General features: G+C 43.7%; 1 protein-coding gene across 4 annotated transcripts in view; it reads right to left on the reverse strand.

Annotated features, from left to right (window-relative positions):
- Asph (aspartate beta-hydroxylase) overlaps positions 1 to 18,093 on the reverse strand; it is a 170,717-nt gene that overhangs the window by 3,271 nt on the left and 149,353 nt on the right. For all 4 annotated transcript variants that reach the window (XM_026786672.1, XM_026786671.1, XM_026786673.1 and 1 more), the window contains 3 exons: positions 9,829 to 9,964; positions 7,752 to 7,843; positions 7,258 to 7,391 (listed from right to left, as the gene is read on the reverse strand). In XM_026786672.1, coding sequence (XP_026642473.1) covers positions 7,258 to 7,391; positions 7,752 to 7,843; positions 9,829 to 9,964 — 362 coding nt within the window. The remainder of the gene's footprint in view (positions 1 to 7,257; positions 7,392 to 7,751; positions 7,844 to 9,828; positions 9,965 to 18,093) is intronic.

Below are 18,093 nucleotides of genomic sequence, written 5' to 3' on the forward strand. Positions count from 1 at the left end.
CAAGGTTGTCTCCGAGTTTCACACACACGTGGCATACACATGCGGTATATACACATGTGTCTGCATTTGCCCTGACACAAATATGTGTACACGCACATGCAGGAACCCCCCCCCCCCGCACACACAAGCTTCATGTATGTGATCATGTCACCAGAACTTCTCTCTGCTCTGAGGCTGCTGCAGGCTTCACCTGAGCTTAGCTTATCCACCGAGGGACATGAGAGCTGTGCCCACCTTCTTGTCCCTTGTAACTGCTGCTGTGAGCAGGGATACTTTCGCTCTTGGACACTTTTCATCCTTCCCATCTATCTGTCCAGTAGCTCTGTCCATTACACCTACCGACAATGCTCAATTTCTCTGGTAATGCTAGACCAAGAAAATGACTATCTCTCTGTTTAAGATATTTTAGGAGAGGGGAGTTGGCTGATTTTCTTTTTCTCTTTTTTTATTTCTGGTTTTGTTTTTTCCTTAGCTTCCTTTTTTTTTCAGGTTTGATTTCACATGGTCATGAATGCCTGTTCTGCCATTGGCTGTCCATTCTAGGTTTATGTCCTCTGTAAACCTTTCATGGAGCATTGTATCCCCTATATCCAGAGGAACTGTATAAAACAGCCAAGCAACACATTTGCTGAATTCAAGATTCTAAGCTGAGAGGCATGCCATAGAAGGAATGGGCAGATAAGTGGGTGGGAGATGGGGAGGGTGGATTAAACTTTTTATTGTAAATATTACTTTTTATAAGTTAATTAACTTAGAAAATTTATTTTAAAATCCCCCAATAGGTCAGTTATTATTTCCTGGGATAACTGTCTCCCCTAAATTCCTCCCCACTTTTGAAAATTACCATAACTATTTGTCCTTGTCACAAAAGGTGTGGGCACACTACTGCCATCTAGTGGCTAGAGGCCAGGGATGCTGTTGACCATCTGGACCAGGGGCAAGGGCCATAAAATGACACCAATTCTGTCCTTAAGGAATGTGTCCCTACAATAGCGCTGTTCCTGTTATACTGTAATTCTCTGCCAAGGTACAATACAAATTCTAAACATTTAAGTAGGATTTTAATAATTTAAAAAAAAATTCCTAGAGAAATTTTCATTTAAAAGGTGACAGCATTTAGCTTAGTCTCACTTGACACATATCTTCACATTGATATCTATGTATAAACGCAGGCACACTGACTCAGCTCACAGCTTTCCGCGGATTGTGGAGGCACTGCAGAGCCACCAGCGGCGCGTTTCTCTTTAGACTAACATCCTCTTTAGACTGTGAGTCTGACACAATTCTCCTCTGTGCTACAGCTGGAGGCCCTGAGGAGAGCTCGGCCACACTGACTTAAAATATTCCTTGTGTAACCCACTTGCATAGCAGATGAAGCTAAGAATATAAACAAGATTAATTTCCAATCTGCCCATCTTTCTAAACTAGAATACTACTTAGGAGACACCTAATTTGGTTTTCAGGTCACTGGATATAAGAATCATTTCTTCTATAAAATGGATCTTCCATAATAGAACAGAAAGCAAGATCATTTGGACCCCGTGTCAGGTGTCCTGGAAGACACAAAGATTCCCTCAGATATGACTGCCAGTGCTTTATCCAGTGAGCCATCCTCCGGCCCAGCACATATGTATCTTAAGGGCATTACGCTAAGTGACTCAAGCTAGCCACTAAAGGTCAGATACTGTATGATTCCACTTGTCTAAGGGTCTAGAATTTTCACACTCATAGACTAAAGAGGAATGTTGCCTGGCTGAGATGGGGTATGGATGTAGGCAGAACTTTCCTGTCCCAGCAGCCATTTCCCAAATAACCAACACTGAGACTTCATATTACTTATAAAGGGCCAGCCCATAGCTCAGCTTGTTACTAGCTAACTCAATTCAACTCATTTCTGTTAATCCCTGTGCTGTCTTGAGACTCGTGGATAATTCCACAGCATATGCACCTAGTGCTCAACAGTCCAGTTTTTTGATATAAAATTCTGGAGATAGGTGGTGGCAATAATTGTACAAAGTAAGTGAACATGATGCCAACAAAACATACATTTTAAAATGGTTAATATGTTTAATTTTATGATGCATATTTTATCATGACTAAATAAAAAAATTGAAAGGCAAAGGGACACATGAGAGAAAAGAGTCAAAAAGCATCCAAAGACAGAAAGACATCATGGTCTTTGAAGGGAGTAGAATATAACCTTTCGGCTCTGGCATTTGTCACTTGATCTGGGGCGAGTTACTGATGCTTCTTTATTAAGGAAGATTCACACTCTGATAAATCCATCACCAAGCAAAAGTCCCACAAATGGCTAAAGCATGTAATACCCCATCCAGACTGAAGATGTGGCCTACCCTACAGTAGACAGGCTCTGAATGTTGAGAATTAGCCCACAGCTGGGCAAGGTCATTTAATGCAAAGCCTACTGTATACCAATGTGTGGGATTACTAGTATTATTTATTGGAAATCAATATCAAACAAATTCCAGCAACAGAGCACACTGTAGAGTCTTGCCTGATCACCCAAAGGATGGAAAGACTGACAAGTTGGAATGCGGTGTCCCAGCATCACTAGAAGGTGCTAGTACACATTGCTGACCCAGGAAAAGGTCAGACTTACAAGTTCAGTTTCTATGGAATGCATGTCATTTCTTTCCAGTCACGAGGTCGGACGGCTACCAGCAGAGCTATTATTATGTTAAGTGGGGAGCACCTGAACTTAGCACATTGGTGCTTGTACTGTCAGCCTCGGGCTTCACAAGAGGGCAGGGTAGATATTCAACTTCAGAGTAGAAAATTTGAAACACGTGGGAACAAAACAGAAAATAAAGACAAGACAATAGAATACCAAGAATAAATTTGACTTCGCTCCTTATGCAATCTGACTTAGTTTGAGAAAACTGAAAATCTATCTGAGATGCCAATGACAAATGGGTCTTGAAGCTATTTGAGTACCACAGAATTTGGACGCCATTTCAAAGCCTACATGTCATTCAAAAAAGAGCACAAAACTCTGCTGCATCATTTACATTTTCTGGGATATTTTGATAGGTGTAATGGAACCAAGGATTTAGGAATGTTTAAAAACCTTAATCATCCCTTGCATTAACTTCATTGCCTGTGAGTTAGAAAGAGCAGTTCCCATGGGACGTACTGGCCACTGCATACATGATGACTTCAGAGTCACTGTTTACGGCTTTCCAAGCAGTTTCAGTCAAATCTGTCCCAGGAGTGTCATACCGCAGCGTGTGGGTCACGTGCTTCCCAGGACAGTAGTGAATGGAGCCTAACATAAAATCTTCAACTCACTTAATATTGCGGGATTTAGTTTTGTAACTTGATCACATGATTCTTGAGCAGAAACTCTACAGGTAACAATGTGGCTTTGCAATGTTGAAAGGCTGGACATGCCTGGATCACTAATTAACCATTTTTTAAAAATACACCTAAAATCTGGAAGGCATTTCCATGGATTGTGCACTGAATTTTTCTTTAAAAACATTCATTTTAAAATATTTCATTGACATCTGGGGTGTTTGTGTGAGTGTGTGTGTGTGTGTGTGTGTGTATGTATTTGTGTGTGTGTATGTGTGTGTCCCTGTAACCATTCTTCAGCTGCACATTTGGTCAGAGCACAATCAGGAGATGGTTGTCCTTCCGCCATATGGATCCTGGGGCTGAGCTAAGGTTGTTGGACTTGGAGGGAGGCACCTGTAGGCACTGACCAATCTCAGCAGCCCCAGATGGGCTCTTCTAAGTCCTTAAAGGACTATGGGGAGTTTGAGGAAGTATGATCACGAATTCAAAAGTCTGCATGGTGAGGATAAAGCCAGTGTGGGCTATCCAATGAGACCTGTATCAAAAGGGACACAAAATAAAAACTACGCAGGGCGATATATCCTGTTGGGCTTATATTTATCCTTGGATTTTCTGTTTCCATAGAAGGCAGCAATGGTGACTACATACTGGAGCTCCTTTCCTGAAAATACTGCATTTTACCCTTGCACTAGCTTTTGGAGGTGGAGTAACAACAGCAGCAGCTTCAATTATTCCAAGGAGGCACAGGGAGCACAGCAGAACCTCTTTTAAGCCATGTCTCCACCCGAGCTGGCACAGGGCTAACCTGGCCAGATCTCACCAGCCTGGGAAATAAAGCATGCTTTGCACAACCAAGATAAGGGCAATGAAGTCATCACAGGACTACAGACCTCTTCTGAAAGAAAAGCAGAGGCTCAGTAGAACACAAACAGTTTCCAAGCCATTGTTTTTCAAGAAAAGCTCTAATAAATATGACTAAGTCATGTCAGGATTATGACATAAGCAGCTAAAGACAGGGAGGTTTTCCCAGGATAGCCTTATGAGGTGGCCTCCCTAGCACCATCCTGTGAGGGCTCGTGATATAGGTCTAGAGGGCAGGGGCTGGAAGAATATGCTGCTCACTGTTTGACTATTTGACCATTGGAAGAAGAAGGCTGCCTCATATGCCAAAAGATGCAAGAATATCCAGTAATAAGACAAAGCAATATTGCATAATCCTTCAACTTCTCAAATTATTATAATTATAACTAGAGATAATGACATAATGGTGGCAAGGCATACTTAATAGCTATAATTTTGCCACACAATTATCACCAATATTAATAAGGCTAGTGACGACTCTACATGCTTAGTTTTCCACCTAAAAATCCTACAGAAAAAAAAAATGTCAGTGAGCTTTGCTAGAATGTTCTGAACCGGGCAAAAGTTATAACGTAATTGTGGTTTTTTATCCAAATGAACTTCATGAGGACATGATGAACTCGCTCAGGACGGGCTGATTCTGTAGAAACTGTGGAAGCCCTTTAGGTTTGCTGGTAAAGCCCAGCACTTTAGCTCAAGCTTACTGCCCTAGGGATATTCTTAGTGTCTGAGGATGCCATGCTGAGGTGACCTACGAGCATTTAATCAGACATTTAATCAGGAAAAGGGGTTCAGACCTCAGAAACAATAAACCCAACCTTTATAAATTCTGATCTACTGAGGTCCCCCAGTGTGGAAATTCCGGCACAAGCACTCACTGACGTGAAACTGCATAATTGCTTGCCTCTGCTCTTTCTCTCCTCTGAATACACTGACAAAATGACCCCTAACTCCCCCGCACTCTTTGATTTGGAAGCCAGCGCACTTGCGTTCTTGCTATGACTGCTGCTAACCATGCCAACACATTTCACTTACAGCCTCAGTTTATCCATCTGCACAGTGTCTGCAGACGGGTAAGATGGGCTCAAGGGCTCTTGTCAACACCAACGTTCTCCTAATTCTTTAAGTGCAGCTCTTGGTTATGATGACAAGATACCCTAAGCAGACTTCATCTAAACTGTGAGAATGTGATCAAATGTTGAGTATGACAAACACAGCCTATCTTCGCTGAGAGCCCTTCTGCTTATTAGGATTAAAACAGGCACTCCATGGCACAGTCGGGCGGGTAGCGTTTTCTCTCAGTGCCTTGAGGGGAGAGCCTTTCAGCTGAGCCACCAGAGGAATTCCTCACCTGGTCACATCAAATCAGTCCTTTGCCCCCCTCTGTGCCTCTCCCTGTCACGTCTACCTTCTTGCTCTCGATTCTAGGTTATCAACAGCAGAAGTGACGGTGAAACAGAGAACACTGCAAGAGAAGTGGAAAAGGCGGGAGGGGATAGAAAAGCTCCCAGGCCTGTACTGGTTAGTGCATGTCAACTTGACACACTCACCAAGAAAGACGGAATCTCGATTGAGCTATGGCTTCCATCAGTTGGGTCTGTGGGCAGGTCTGTGGGTCATTTTCTTGGTTAATGGTTCATGCGGAAGGGCCAGCCCACCGCTGTGTTAGCTCTGAGCAGTTGGCGGTGGGCTGCAGATAAAAGCAAGCTGAGCAAGCCACGAAGAGCAAAGAAGCAAGAAAGCGGTACTCCTCCACGACCTCCTCTTAGTTTCTGTCTGCTGAGACACAGTGTTGCTCAGATTTGGCGCCTTTGATTTTACAGCCATTTTAGAATGTGTTCTCTCAGCTTTCAGTACCTATAACCTTCCTGTCTAAAAACAAATAAGCATGCCAACTAAACCACAAAACAAAACACTACACATGAGATTCCCCATCTTAGGGGCAAGTGAGGTCCTGGCCAATGACCCATTTGTAACCTTTGACCTGTGCTCCCTTCGGGCTACGTAGCGTGGGTTTTCCGTAATCTTCCTGATCACGTATATCTGGGAACAGAAAGCCCCATGTGATCCGCCATGGCGCGTTCTGTAACGCTTGTCCTACCCTCCATTCTGTTCCCTATCAGACAATTAGGATGGCAGAACACAGTAATGTCTTGGTTTCCCGCCTTTAGGAGCTTTCATTTCAGCAGGATCATCAGGTTAACGGCCACTGACAGCAATGATAGCTGGCCAGGGACCACTGAGGCACGCACTGTGCACATGGCCTAAGATGTCAGCCCGCAGGCCTTATTTTTACGAGCGGAAATTGCATCTCAGTAATTAGCATACTTCGCCTAGATACTAAAAGCTGCTAGAGCAAAGAAGTATCTAGAAAATTCCTCACAAGAGACAGAGCTTGTGAGGCTCCTTCAAGAGTGGCTCGTTCACAAGAGGGTGAATCAACTGCCGTGATTAGAAAAGAAGCAAGCACTTCGTGGAATCCTAACGTTTGCTGTGGCCTTGCTGATGCCAGGAGGATTAAGTGCTTCTGAGAATCATTCCCTTTAATCCATGTCACAACGCGACAGAGTAGGCATTATTGCCAATTTTACAAGCCAGGAAGCTGAGATTTCAGGAGATTAAGTGACTAGTCAAGATCATATAGCGGCAGAAATGCTTCTGCAAGTGGCAATCACTCAGCGAACCATGCTGCCACCTCCAGAGCAGAGCACACACACCACAGGGTGGTTTCTTCAAGGAGACAGACTTCCTAGACACGCACACAAGTCAAGCTGTGGAGCCTTAAGCACAAGGCAGAATGTGGGGAGCTCAAGGCAAGTGGATTGACTCTGAACGCAGGGCTGTCCACCAGAAGAAACCAGGAGGCTGGGCTGGCAGATGAGTACTGTGGGGTAAATGACAGGGGCCTGCCCTGACTCTGTATGGCATCTCTACACCCCCAAAAACACAAAGGCCACAGACTAGAGACCACATGCAAAGCACTTTGTTTCTGTCTATAGAGACAGTGAATACAGACTTTCTATAAGGAATACCTGCTGTTGGGTGATGGTGAAACAGATAAACACAAAGGAAATGTACCTGGTCTCATTGGCACACCGGATCTTGCAGCCTTCCTTGGGAATCACCAACCCTAGATGCATTCGGAGCCTGCAGTTTGTGGGTCCTGTGTGTGGCCACACATGAGTTCCAGGGTGCATGATGGAATATTTGATCTGCACAGAAAGTATGACATCCAGTCATCCATTTATCAAGGTGTGGAGAAGCAGCAGAATCAGCATCAGTTAACAGGAGAGAGTCTTTGTAACCCTGGGGGTTTATACTAGCATCCTATTTCTCTGTGAAGGAGCTAAAAAAAACCAAGCACTCTCATTTTCCGCAAAGTGACATAACACTCAACACTTTCGACCTTCAAATTTTGACCTCAACATATGAAATTATGTTTCATTAAAGAGTGAAGGGAAAAAGAGACATCTCCTGTGTCACAGGAAATAACTGTGATTTTGTGAAGGTCAGGTCCACCTCTTTCCTGACAACATACCGTGTCCTTCCCATCTCTGAAAACACCCTGGTACCTGTCCTCTCCTGCATCCTGTTGTCTCGGAGAACTTTTCTAATAAGGTACAGGTCTTAGGGGCTCCTTTGCAGGCATTCTCATTCTTCCTTCCTAAAATAAAATATGATAGGATGACTGTGAGAAGCAAATCACAGTTGCCATGGTGTATCTGTGGTCTCAGTTACTCTGGAAGTTGACTAGGTAGATCACTTGAGCCTAGGAGTTCAAGACCAACCTGATCACCATGGTGAGACCCTACTGAAGCACACACACACACACACACCAAAACCCAAACTGCAGTTAAAACTTTATCTCGTCCCATTTGGACCACCTGTGCTTGTACAACCACGTTCACTGTGAGAGTGTGAAGGCCAAGAGAAAGACAGAGGTTGACGTCACAGGGCCCTTAATGTGCAAAAGTGGGAGAGAAGAGCCAGTGATTCAGATGATAAAAGGTCGAGCAGCTATTGCTGCTTTTAGAGACTGAAGAGGACATAAGACAAGAAGCATGGTGATTCAAGATTCTGAAGCCTGTTGAAGGACAATAAGTTAATTTTAGCCAGGGAAATGCACGCAGGCTTCTGAGGCTCACTTTCAAGTCACTAGTTTGTGCCAGCCAATAACTGGTTTGACATGAAGCCCACTCCACAGGATGACGCCCATACTCAACAATGCTTGGGTGACCAAGAACCTGAGACTAGATAGCCCAGGGGCCTAGGGGAAAAAGCAAATAATACTGATCTAAAAGTTAGCGATAAAATGCCATTAGTCCCTAATGATATTCTGCTACACCCCTAGATCGGTATCTTGCTCAGCTATCATCAGAGAAGCTTCCTCTCACAGCAGATGGGGAAAAAAAATACAGATCCACAGCCAGATATGAGAGAGAGAGAGAGAGAGAGAGAGAGAGAGAGAGAGAGAATATGCTTGGAACACTTAGCCCTAAATGGAATGTCTTCATCCAAACTCTCCTCAGAGCTCCGGAAACCCCACAGAAGAGAAGGTGGAGTGTAAGAGCCAGGGGGAATGGAGGACACCAGGAGAACAGGGCCCTCTCAATCAACACGAGCAAAGTGAAGGGGAATCAGCTTCCTCCAATAGAGTGTCACTCCACGCACTCCATGGCAGGCCTCATGTCCAGAAGTGTTGACCAACATATAATGGACTCTATGGTTTTCTTGTGGGCTTTTATTTGGTTGCATTTTGGTGGGTTTGGGGAAAAGGGTGTTGTTTTATTAGTTTTGGTTTTGTATTGGGTTTTTGTTTGCTTTTTGAGAAAGAACTTAAAGTTCGGTGGGTAGGCGGAGGAAAAGATCCGGAAGGGATTGAGGAGGGGAAGAATATGATCAAAAACATTTAAATTTAAAATTTTTAATAAAAAACATATGATGAAAAAGCTGACCATTCAAAAAGAAATATAAGAGCTGAGGATAGAAGTGTGGTACATGATTTGCCTAGCATATGTGAAGTTCTGAGTTCAAATCTCTGCAAAACCCTCCGTCATACATGTGTGCACACACACAGACAGTACAGTTCAGTATCAATAACACTACTTAGGGACTATATAGGTCGACTAGGGCTGTATAACAAAATAACAAAAACTGAGTGACTCAAGCAACAAAAGCACAGCACATGCTTCTTGCTACACACACACACACACACACACACACAATTATTCTGATTCAAAATGGAAACCAGGACATAAATTCAGTCTATTTTAAAACTAATAACGCAAGTGAAAAATTGCACACATGTAGATGAAGCATCTTAACTCACACATTCATTAACCATAAATGCTTATAATAATAAAGGATGTAACAAATTTACTACTGTTTACAAATTTATACAAGTGCAAATGGTCCAAATAGGACGAGATAAAGTTTTAACTGCAGTTTGGGTTTTGATGTCGAGGGCTTACAAGTGTACATACACAGTAGAGGTACATAGACAGGGACAATGGAAAACACTTCCATGTTTATCCAAATACATATATGTACACACACGGACACATACACAAGTTTAAAATCCGTGAGTGCATATCCAAACCCTTGGTTTGCTCAGCGCATGCAGAAGCTGATCCAGAAGGCCTGGCTCACCTTGCTGCCACAGTGTGAACTGGCTCCAGTCTCCCTTCTCCCGGAGGTTTTCATCCTCTGGCAGGAAGAGACCCTTGGCTTTATCCATCACCATGAGGCCTTCATCGCGGATTAACTTCCAGTTTCTCTCTAAAGACTTCAAGGAAGATTTTAGTTTCACCGAGATGAAAAACATGTCTCACAGAACATCTCATAACTTTCAGTTTCCTTACTTGTTTAAGAAAGAAATAAAATTCTTGCTTACATTTAGAGTGCTTAGTTTACTTTCTTTGGAAACTCTTCTCAAGTCTATTAAAAGAGAAAGACAGATGTAGGGAGGGAATTGATATTGGGAAGGCAGCTTATTATTCGTTAAGAACACTTGCTAACTCCCCTTGCAGAAGATCAGGATTTGGTTCCCTGTACTCACAAGGCGCTTATTGCTGTGCCCTAAATTAACCTGTAAGCCCCGCCTGCCCAAGGACCAGGTAGCGTCTTGGAATGCTGGGAGTTGTAGTTCTTAAAAATAAGAATAAAGCCTTATGGGAAAGTATGGTGCCCTATGGGTTTTATCCATCAAAGCCAGGACAACAGATGTAGGGGTCACTCAGCTGGATGGGATAGTTCCAAGAAGTGGTTCTGAACAAATTCCATCTTGGCCAGTATATACAATTTTAATAAAAACTTACTTTACTTTGGACCAAGATGGTGGAACTGTTTTTTTCTCTAGAGAATCTCAGGATTAACAACACAATTGTCTTTAATTCAAGTTCCAGGATTTCGCATCCACTCTGTAAACATGAGGCAGACATGCAGTGCAGAAACACACATGCAGGGAGCACACATACTGAATAAAAATGGAAGAAGAAATCTTATAAACTGAGACTCCTTCTTGCTATAATTATTTGTGTTGACATGCCTAAAGTCTCCCCTCCCTTCTTTTTTATCTCTGTCTTCTCTCTCTCTCCAATCTTGCTGATAGTGCAATGATTAAGTTCCGTATAACCCCAGTGTCCACACTGGAATACAGGGCACAGACTCAATTTCAATAGAGTTTCTTATAGGGATGCCATTTGATAAGGCAAACAGTAGTTGAAGGGTCAAAAGTATTGGGAAACTGACCACTGGAGTGGGATGCACTATAAAGCTAACAAAACACAAAGACGTTTAGAATTCAGCCAAACAAACATGTCCTCAACTTACTAATGAGGCTGCTTTAGCCTCAGCTGGGGCTTGATACAGACAGAGTCAGTGACAGATCCTGCTGGCTCTTGTCAACAGCACACTGTGCTGTCCCTGGGGGCAGGAAGGGTGGTGGGAACAATGGGTAGAAGCAGGCAGGAGTGAGCCTTCAGAGAACCACGGGATAAAGAGTGAAACTAGGTTTGGGAACAGAAAGTCCATTGTTCTGTGTTCCACAAGGACTGGATGGAGTCACAGGGTACAGGAGCACAGACAAGCTGGAATGCACTGCCTGGATTTCAAAGAGAATCAGGGATAGCACAAGATCAGGCGGTCCACACCGTGGGTGGCTTATTAGCAAGAAGGACACTGGAAGTCAACGACAAGAACAGCAACATTTTCACACACAGTGTGGAGACAGTGCTTTCTGGAAGTGAATTGAACCGCCTTGTGAACAGTATTCTGTCTTTACAGTTAACCGAGAAAAATGACCTACTGTTAGGTAAAAAGAGTCACAAGATACAAGAAAAATGCCTTTTCCCCCTACCAACCCACGTTCTATGGATTCACGATTTAATAAGGGGGAAATCTGATTAAATCAGGATGACTGCACAAGTAGAAAACTCAAAAAAAGAAAAGCCCAACAAAACAGATTTTCAGATTCGTGTGGGGGCTATACCAGCCCAGCATGAAGCTGCTACCTCATACATAATTTCCAATCGCCTCAAGCATTTCCCCGAATAGTGTGCACTGAGATCTGACACGTAAACAGGTTGTAGCCTACTCTGGGAGAGCGTCCGTGACTCTCAGCCAATCACCATATGCCAACTGTTAGAACATATTCAAACAGGAGAGACTCCAGCTGAACCCAATATGGCTACTTTGCCTTGCTTCCATTTTTTTGAAAGTCGCTTTCTTTCCTCTAACTATAAATACAATCAGCTCCTGGGGTAGAGAATTCTGAGATACTGACTGCAGACTGCTCCCCAATTCTGGAACCACCAATAAGGCCAATTGAGATCTGTCTGGCTAGATTTGTTTTCCTCTCTTTTCACACCAGTGAGCTTTTTTTTTTTTTTTTATCATGTGAAAACATAAGGGTTCTTAAAATATTGCAGGGCAAGAGATTTGGACTAGAGAATGCTTTGACAATTCTGCTTCTGTGAGATCCATCAGCACCTCCCTTCAACCTGCACACTTCATCCGCCAGTCGCCCGTGTGGAGGGTGCCAATCACTTGTCCTTGTTCAACACAGCCCAACAACCACTTTTCCTCTTTTCTTCATCCCAAGCTGGCAGTTTAGATGTGGTAAGTCAAGGAGCACTTCCAATAAAGGGAGACTCCAAAGTTCTTGCTGTAGTAGGTCCCCGGCGTGAGAGAACTGGATGATTTTGCTAAGAATTTTGAGATTGTGAGAAAGAACAAGAGTTCAGCCTAGGACGCTGCAGCCCCTCCCCTCCTGAAGGCCCCTGCAATGCCACCTTCTTCCGTGTGATTCTAGCTTGTTCAAGTCGCTAGATAAAGCTGTTCCATCCCTGTGAACCTGTCATGAAGACAAGGAGAGAATTACCTCTCTAACACATGAAATTACTCTCCCAATGAGGTTCTAGGAGGCCTTATAAGGGCAAGCCTTTTCTTCCCCCATCCCTGGTATTTTAGACACTTCTTTTATTTCTTCTGGAAGCTGATTTTAAGGGCATCACTGGGAACAGCTGATCTTTTGATACTAAAAGAGGGCACAAAGTCCTAGGAGAAAATGTTAAAGCGATTGCATCATTCAATATAATTTAAATTTTCTCCTGCAGAACAGGCTGTCTCTTTCTATAAAATGTCAGTCCTCACCTTCACCCTCAGCCTCTGTGGGAAATGTTGCCAAGGTACTCTTCCACTGTTGTAATGATTTCTCTCTCTCTTTTTCCCCGCCCCTTTCATGGTTTTAATTAACTAATTATTTTTAGTGGTGCATGTGGAGGGGGACACGTGTGTGTCACAGTGTGCATTAGAAGGGTTGATGACAATTTGGAGGAGTTCTTTATCTTCTACTATATGAGTCCTGGAAGTCAAATTCAAGTCATGGGCTTCGCAGTAACCACCTTTACCTACTGAGCCATGTAGTCTACCCGGATTTTGTTTTAAAGCCTTCTGTTCCCTTGTAGGTTGCAGTTGAGCTGGGTGACAGCTCCAACCCAGAGAGCACGAAGCAATGCCAAGGGGTCCTAGCACCTGTCCCCAAACCATGAGCTAAAATGCCATATGTTTCCAGTCTTTGATCTTGGTTGTCAATGTCATCTTTAGTGAATGGCCTGAGAGATGCCTAGAAAACTAGAATAACACACATCTCGGGAATACCTGTAGATACTTCCAGAAACAAGTGGCCTGAAGACTAGAGAAGGGAGCTGGGGAGGCCTGCCCTGAACATGGGTGGTACCATCCAATTGACTAAGAACCCGGATGAAATCAAAATCAGGAGGGGGAGCCGGGCGGTGGTGGCGCACGCCTTTAATCCCAGCACTAGGGAGGCAGAGGCAGGTGGATCTTTGTGAGTTCGAGACCAGCCTGGTCTACAAGAGCTAGTTCCAGGACAGGCTCCAAAACCACAGAGAAACCCTATCTCGAAAAACAAAAAAAAAACAAAACAAAAATCAGGAGGGGGTGCTTCCTTCCTTCCTTCTTTCCTTCTTTCCTTCTTTCCTTCCTTCCTTCTTTCCTTCCTCCCTCCCTCCCTCCCTCCCTCCCTCTCTCCCCCCTCAAAGCCCTCAGAAATTGGGGTTGACATAGGCTCCCATGCACAGTGGTTCACACAAGCATGCTCAGGCACTGTGGGAAGGGCCTGGAAATGCTTTTAACTACATACTAAGAAAACAAGTATGCAAAATTCAAACCTAGTAACCCAGAGCGCCCAAGTGTGTGTGTGTGTGTGTGTGTGTGTGTGTGTGTGTGTGTGTGTGTGTGCTAGTCAGTTTTGCGGGTGCAGCGCACACCACTGACTGGGTGGCTTATGAACAATAGAAATCTAGTTTTTCATTTCTGGGCACTCAAGTCCCGGATCAAGGAACTGGAAGATTTGGTGTCTGCAGAAGAGCTATACAGCAGTGCTTTTCACCCCAAGACTCACAATGACTGCACAGGGTAAGGAAGGGGAAACGTTAGTGCCCTGCTCCTTTCAAAATTCCCACCTCTGAATGCCTTCACTGTGGGGGTCAGGGGTTCCACATACGGGCATGACAGAGACACAGCATCCAGAGCATAGCGGAGTGTGTCTGTGTGTAGGGGGAGGTATAGGGTAAGACGGTAAAAGAGACAATTCGCATTTTCTCCACAGTGATCTGAGGTGCACAGAATTTTTTCTTTTTAATTTAGGCAGAAACATGGACACAGAATGAGTAAGTCTACACATTTTTCAAGGCTTTCTTTAAACTTGCTCTGTAGATTGGGCTGGTCTTGAACTCTCAAACTCACAGGAATCTGCATGCTTCTGCATGGGATTAGAGGTGTTAAGGTTTCCTTTGAAATATGATCTCTTTGGTCCTGAATTCAGCCATCAAGTGCTCTGTATATCTGAGCTTGTTTCTAGGAAGCCAGCGCCTATGGATGCATGGTGCTTCATGGTACTGCTTGTAGGGAGATGGACTTTTGAACACAGAGGTCTGTCATTACAGTGCTGCATGACTTCATGAACCAATGCTCTACACTCACCTTTTAGTAAATCTCAGCTATATTCATCTCCCCCCCTCAGCTACAGACAGACTTGGAGTCTCAGGCACTTCTAATTGCAGTGGGCCGGGTGTGCACACGCCGATTGCGCTGGCCTGTCCCAGCAGCCCCTTTGAGCTTGCTCCACCCACCTAACATTCTTTCCCACATCCAGATGCTTTCACGTCCTCTTCTTCATGCTCTTCATAACTGCCATCTGGGAAGCCCTTCTCTTGAAGCTGGGGTCACAGCTCAGTGGCATAAACCATGGGTTATATTCTTTGGACTCTGCTCAGAAGAAGAATCGTCCTTTTGAGGACAAACTGGAGCCAAACTCATCTTCACTAACTTTCCCTTGCATGAAGAAAAGTCTCCGGTTGGTAAACAGTCAGCTATTACAGTAGGCCTTGTAATGAACCTAGCGGTCTCTCTCCACCTGACCCCACTCCAGCTCATTCTCTTAGATGTTTCTCTGCTTGCTGGTATCTAAATAAGATGTGTCCTTACCATTCTTGGTTATGAATCACAGACATTATCACCTACCTACGAGAAAAGGTTAGCAGCTTGAAAATTTGGTGGCTTTCTCTCTTCCATCTTGGCGGTCATTTACTTCACAAATCTATCACACATCTGGGGAAACTACCATTCAGATTATATAATATTATGACAATGAAGCATCATTCATACCTGAGTTTAATAAGCACACTTCATTTCCCATGTAGCTGTTAGGCATTCTGTCCCCTTTTGTGGATTAGTTTTCTAAAGCATGTAATTGATCCTTTTATTGGATCTGAAAAAAAGTAACTATAAGTTTTTTGTTTTTTTTTTCAAGGCAGGGTTTCTCTGTGTAGCTTTGGAGCCTGTTTTGGCATCAGCTCTGTAGACCAGGCTGGCCTCAAACTCACAGAGATTGCCTGCTTCTGCTTCCCAAGTGCTGGGATTAAAGGCATGTGCCACCACTGCCCAGCTACTAAAAGATCTCTTATCGCCACAGGTGAGTGTGCCTACTCCACTCACCTGAAACCCCAAAGGCTTCAAATTCTGGAGCTTTATGAACAATGACAAGTAGAAAATAGCATACTACACAACATTGTCTCATGTGCAAAACTATGCAAATAAGGCATAAAGTTACCCTCAGTCTATGGTCACAGAGCACATCTGAAACACAAATGAACTCCATGTTTCTGCTCCCCAGACACCTCATTATAATAACCCCCAAACCCAACTCTGAAACACTTCTATGGGGAATTCTGGTATCTTGGGTGCAGGAGTCTACATTTTTGTCAAAAACCTCACAGAATTTGTTTCCCTTTTTCCGTAACCAGCCCACTGACTACTTTCATGGCATGATTCACACCAGCTGTTATTGGGACTCCGTGACCTTGCCTGACCTTGGACTCATGCTAGGCTGTTCACTAGTACTAGACTACACGCCACAGGTAAAACTGCATGCCGAACAATATCTGAGGTGTGCTCACACTGATCAAAGGTTATACTGTGTACAATGTACATTTTTTGAGTAACTAATCATCTCTTTGTTGTGGAATATTATTTTAACTGGAAAAATATGTGCTCCATTTATTTATTTATTTATTTATTTATTTATTTATTTTTTTTTTTTGGTTTTTCGAGACAGGGTTTCTCTGTGGCTTTGGAGCCTGTCCTGGAACTAGCTCTTGTAGACCAGGCTGGTCTCGAACTCACAGAGATCCGCCTGCCTCTGCCTCCCGAGTGCTGGGATTAAAGGCGTGCACCACCACGGCCCGGCTCTATGTGTTCCATTTATATATGCTGTGGGATATGACTTTAACTTTGTAAAGTATGGTATGTTTGTTTATGCTGTATTTGTTTAATTATGTAAAGATTGGTTGCATTTGTTTCAGCTTGTCTAATTGTCTAATAAAGATCTGAATGGCGGGGCTGGGAGGGAGAGAGAATAGATAGGAGGAGAAATCTCGGCTTGAAAGGGAAGAAAGAGAACAAGAGAATGAAAGAGATGCCCAAGGCCAGAAGCCAGGCAGCTGCCAGCCAGCAGACATGAGAAGCAGCGAAAGCAAGATGTGCAGATGGGAAGAAATGTAAAAGGCCCTGAGGCAAACGGTAGATAAAGAGAAACAGGTTAATTTCAGTTGAAAGAGCCAGCCATGAACGAGTCTAAGCAAGGCCAAGCAGAGCATCCAAAACCAATAATAAATCTCCATGTCATGATCTGGGAGGTGGTTGGTGGCCTGAAAAAGAAAGCCTTCTATAATTCTTTTTATAGTCTTTCTGATTATCCAATGTGATTAGAATCTCACTTTCTTCTTGAAATCCTCAGTTGAATTAGGCTAAGTAGATTCAGTGTGTATAAGATGACAGTTTTTATTCGTATATTTGGTGAAGATTGTCATGTGCACACTCAAATTCATGAACACATCCTTCACTATCCATGCTACATGCTACATGCTACATGCATCGGGTTGTTCCCCTTGCAACTCCAGAGTTGGTGCCATTGGGTCAACATCTCCCCATTCTCTCCATCCTTAGCCCATAAAGAGCGCTGTGTCACTCACTGCCACTCTAAGCCTGACTTCATCAGATTTCACACGGAATTTATTTTTCTATGCCTGACTATGTCTCCTTCAGGACCACTGATATTGTTGCAGATGGAAATGGCTCCTTTTCAAAGGCCCGGAGGTGTTCTCCTGGGCATAGTTATCATATTCTTTATATTCTGGTAGATACACATAGGATTGCCATAGTTGGAATAAGGTGACTACGGCTGCAATGGAGCGGGGTAGGAGTTGGGGGGCAGAGGCTGATGTCACTTTTCCTGGATTACAGACCCAAAGCATGCTTGCTGGGTCCTATAACAGTGCTATTAGTAGTTCTGTGAAACAGACCCACTGTTTTCCATCACAGCTGCACTGACTTACATGCCCACCACTGATGCCCAAGGGCATTCTTCCCTCCTTGCTCCCTATTTATCGGGTGTAATGTGACATCGCACCGAGGTTTTGGTTTTTATTCCCCTTCACTAATGAAGCTGGTCACTTTTCACACACCTGGCTGTCCTTCGTACACATTCTTTAGAAAAACGCCCCAACCATTTTACATCAGAATATTGCCTTTGAGGTACACGAGTCTTCCTATATTTCAGGTTTGAAATCTTCCTTGTACATATACTTTGCAATTCTGCAGGCTGTCTTTCCATTTTCTTGATGGTTTCCACTGTGCGGAGGTTTAACGCACTCCCATGGCTCTGGTTTTGGCTTTTTTGGGGCTTGAGCTTTTGAAGTCAAACCAGGAAGTCATTGCTAAGACCAACGTCTTTTTTATAACTTTAAAAGCTGGTCTACAGAGCTAGTTCCAGGACAGGCTCCAAAACCACAGAGAAACCCTGTCTCGAAAAACCAAAAAAAAAAAAAAAAA

This window comes from Microtus ochrogaster, linkage group LG5 (assembly GCF_000317375.1).
Source record: "Microtus ochrogaster isolate Prairie Vole_2 linkage group LG5, MicOch1.0, whole genome shotgun sequence".
NCBI lineage: Eukaryota > Metazoa > Chordata > Mammalia > Rodentia > Cricetidae > Microtus > Microtus ochrogaster.